Source organism: Myotis davidii, unplaced genomic scaffold (assembly GCF_000327345.1).
Source record: "Myotis davidii unplaced genomic scaffold, ASM32734v1 scaffold814, whole genome shotgun sequence".
NCBI classification, from domain to species: Eukaryota; Metazoa; Chordata; class Mammalia; order Chiroptera; family Vespertilionidae; genus Myotis; species Myotis davidii.
In genome coordinates, this window is record NW_006285252.1 from 9,810 (window position 1) to 12,995 (window position 3,186).

Genomic DNA, 3,186 nt, shown 5'->3' on the forward strand with positions numbered 1-3,186 from the left:
TTTCTTGAAACATGTATGTCAACACCTGAGGGCTGGATTGGAGAGTGAACACTATGAAAGCACACAGCCCCCCCCACCCCCCCAGTTTCTGGACACTGGGCCATTCCCTAAGAGGCAGGCAGAGCAGGAGAGGGGTCAAGGGGTTGTGTGTGTGTAGGTGAGAAGCAAGGAAGGTGTGGATGGCAACAGGAAAGAGAAGTTAACTGCCTCCTAATTCCAATGCCACCAATCCTTCCAACAAAATATTGGCCTTGACATTTTGACAGTGAACCCCACTGAGAAATTCATTTTGCAGAGCCTCTCACGCATGGCGCGTAGAGAAGTTCGCCAATGCTTCCCTACTTCTTCTGCAACTTATGAATAACTGCGATCTTAGTCCTTTAAAAAACAACAATGGACAACAGCTCTCTGTGTGAGCTGTGAGGCAGTGACGTGGACCAGGGCCCCCACCCCCCCACCGCAGCGGCACCTGGCGGTGCCCTTTGTGACGCAGGCGCAGTGACACAGCCCGGTGCCTTGGAGACGCCCAAACAAACCTGCTTCAGAGTCAGCGTGAAGCCCTACTGGAAGCTGCTGCCGCCCGCCTTTCCGCAGGATCGCCCTCCAGCTCGCCCACCATGTCGACGTCCAGCGGTTCTCAGCGGCCCATCAAGGGGATCCTGAAAAACAAAGGCTCCACGGCAGCGTCCGCAGCGTCGGCGGCGTCCGCTTCGTCCGTCGTGACCCCCGGCCAGCAGACCCGCGGACTCCAGGCCAGAAAGTCGAAGAAATGGGACGAGTCCAACATCCGTGCCACCTGCCGAGGCGCCTACAGAGACTATGATTTAAAGAACATCAACGAGCCCAGCGCCCCCCACGTCCGGATCCAGGACAGCGGAGAAGACGCGGCGTGGGACTTCGACACCAAGGACCAGGCCAGAGGCACCGGGGGCCACATCCTGGGGAAGCCGGAGAGTAGCCAACTCCTCCTGGACAAGATCGAAAGACAGCGGCAGTTCGAGCTGCGACGGAAGCTGCATTATACCGAAGGACTGCACATCAAGTTAGGGAGAGAACTGATTGCCAAAGAACTGCAGCTCTTAGAACTCGACGATGACGACGACGAAAACCCGCCTGCGACCACCGAAGAGAAGACTGCTGCAGGAGAAGGGGAGGACGACGGCCCTGCCGGCGACGACCTGCCGACTCCAGCCAGCTACCTGTAAGAAGCCGCCGACCGCGCTTGCAACGGTGTTCGCACCCTCTTAGGACTATACAGTGAGTGCGTCTAGTGACTTAGAACTGTGCTTCCAGTATGAAATGCTAGCAGTTACCTTGGACTGTAATCATTAAATGGCAAGTGTAGAAAATAACCAATAAAGTGCAAATTGCCTGCTTGATGTTCTTGTGTCTGTGATTTTTTTCCCGCCAAAACCACATCTACACATGCAATTAAGGGTCCCTTCCGATAACCACAAGTCACGCCCACCAGCCAATCAGGAGTCAGTATGCAAATTAGTACGACCAAGATGGCGGGAGCCAGGGAGCTAGCCAGAGCAGGCAGGAGGCTTGGGTAGACCAGGCAACAAAGGGAGCCAAGCTTCCCTCTGCCTGGGCCGGCCTAGAAGGAGGGGCCTGTGGGCCGCAGCCATGGAGCAGGCCAGTGTGCGGCAACGCAAGCTTCCCTTCCACCCTGGCTGGGGGCCGAAGGAGAGGCCTGTGGACAGGGGAGGCTTGGGTCACCAGGGCCGGCTGCTGAGAGAGGGACCTGCAAATGGCCCTCAGCACTCACCCAGGCTGGCCACGCCACCATTGGGGTGAGGATCCCTGCTGGGGTACATGGCTATCCTCAACACCACCCTCAGCCCCTCACCCAGGCTGGCCAGGCCCCCCAGCGGGGACCCCACCCTAAAGTGGTTGTGGCCAGCCTGACAATGGCCCTCAGCCCCTCACCCATGCTGGCCATGCCCCCATGGGGTGAGGATGCCCACTGGGGGTTGTGGACAGCCTACAGACAGACAGCTATCAGTCCCTCACCCAGGCTGGCCAGGCCCCCCAACAGGGACCCACACCCTAAAGTGGGTGTGGCCACCTGAAAATGGCTCTCAGCCCCTTACCGAGGCTGGCCACACCCCAAGGGGTAAGGGTCCCCACTGGGGGGCGTGGCCAGCCTACAAACAGCCCTCAGCCTCTTACCCAGGCTGGCCACACCCCCATGGGGTGAGGGTCCTGCTGGGGGGCGTGGCCAGCTTACAAACAGGCCTCAGCCCCTAAACCAGGCTGGCCTGGCAACCCAGCGGGAACCCCCACCCTGAAGGGCGTGTGACCAGCCTAAAAATGGCTCTCAGCCCTTTACCCAGGCTTGCCACACCCACATGGTCCCCACTATGGGGTGTGGCCAGCCTACAAACAGCCCTTGGCCCCTAACCCAGGCTAGCCTGGCAAGCCAGCGGGAACCTCCACCCTGAAGGGCGTGTGAACAGCCTGAAAATGGCCCTCAGCCCCTCACCCAGGCTGCTCAGGCACCCCAGCAGGGACCCCAACCCTAAAGGGGGTGAGGCCAGCCTGAAAGTGGCCCTCAGCTTCTCATCAATGCTGGCCAGGCCCCCATGGGGTGAGGGTCCCTGGTGGGGGTGTGGCCAGCCTGAAAACAGCCATCAGCCCCTCACCCAGGCTGGCCAGGCACCACAGTGGGAATCCCCACCCTGAAGGTGGTGTGGCTAGCCTGAAAATGGCCCTCAGACCCTCACCCTGGCTGGCCAGGCCCCCCCAGTGGGGACCCTCACCCCATGGGGGCATGACTGGACTGCAAACTGTCCCAGCCCCTCTCCCATGCTGGCACCATCCCCAGTGGGGACCCCCACCCCAATGGGGGCATTTCCGGCCTGAAAATCACCACAGGCCCCTTACCCAGGCCACCGTGTGGAAAAAGACATGGTGGCGGGGCTGAGGTAGAGGCAGTTCGGGGCCATGAAGGGAGGGCAGTTGTGGGTGATCAGGACAGGATGGGTCCGCAGTTGTCGGTGATCAGGCCAGTGAGGGGGGGCCGTTGTGGGTGATCAGGCCAGCAGGGGGTGGCAGTTGGAGATGTGCTGGAAGCCGGTGCATTCTTGCTGCTTGACACAGTTGCTGCAGGGAAGAAACATCTGCACAGCATATGTTCCAAGGGACCTGGCGTATATGGCATACTGTTCTTAATATGTTTGT

At 59.9% G+C, this 3,186-nt stretch overlaps 1 protein-coding gene across 1 annotated transcript; it reads left to right on the forward strand.

The window, feature by feature from the left end:
* Positions 1 to 617: 617 nt before the first annotated feature.
* On the forward strand, positions 618 to 1,205 carry LOC102773307 (putative type-1 protein phosphatase inhibitor 4). The gene has a single exon (XM_006755980.1). It carries the CDS (start codon positions 618 to 620, stop codon positions 1,203 to 1,205), a length of 588 nt encoding a protein of 195 aa, XP_006756043.1.
* The last annotated feature ends 1,981 nt before the right edge of the window (positions 1,206 to 3,186 follow it).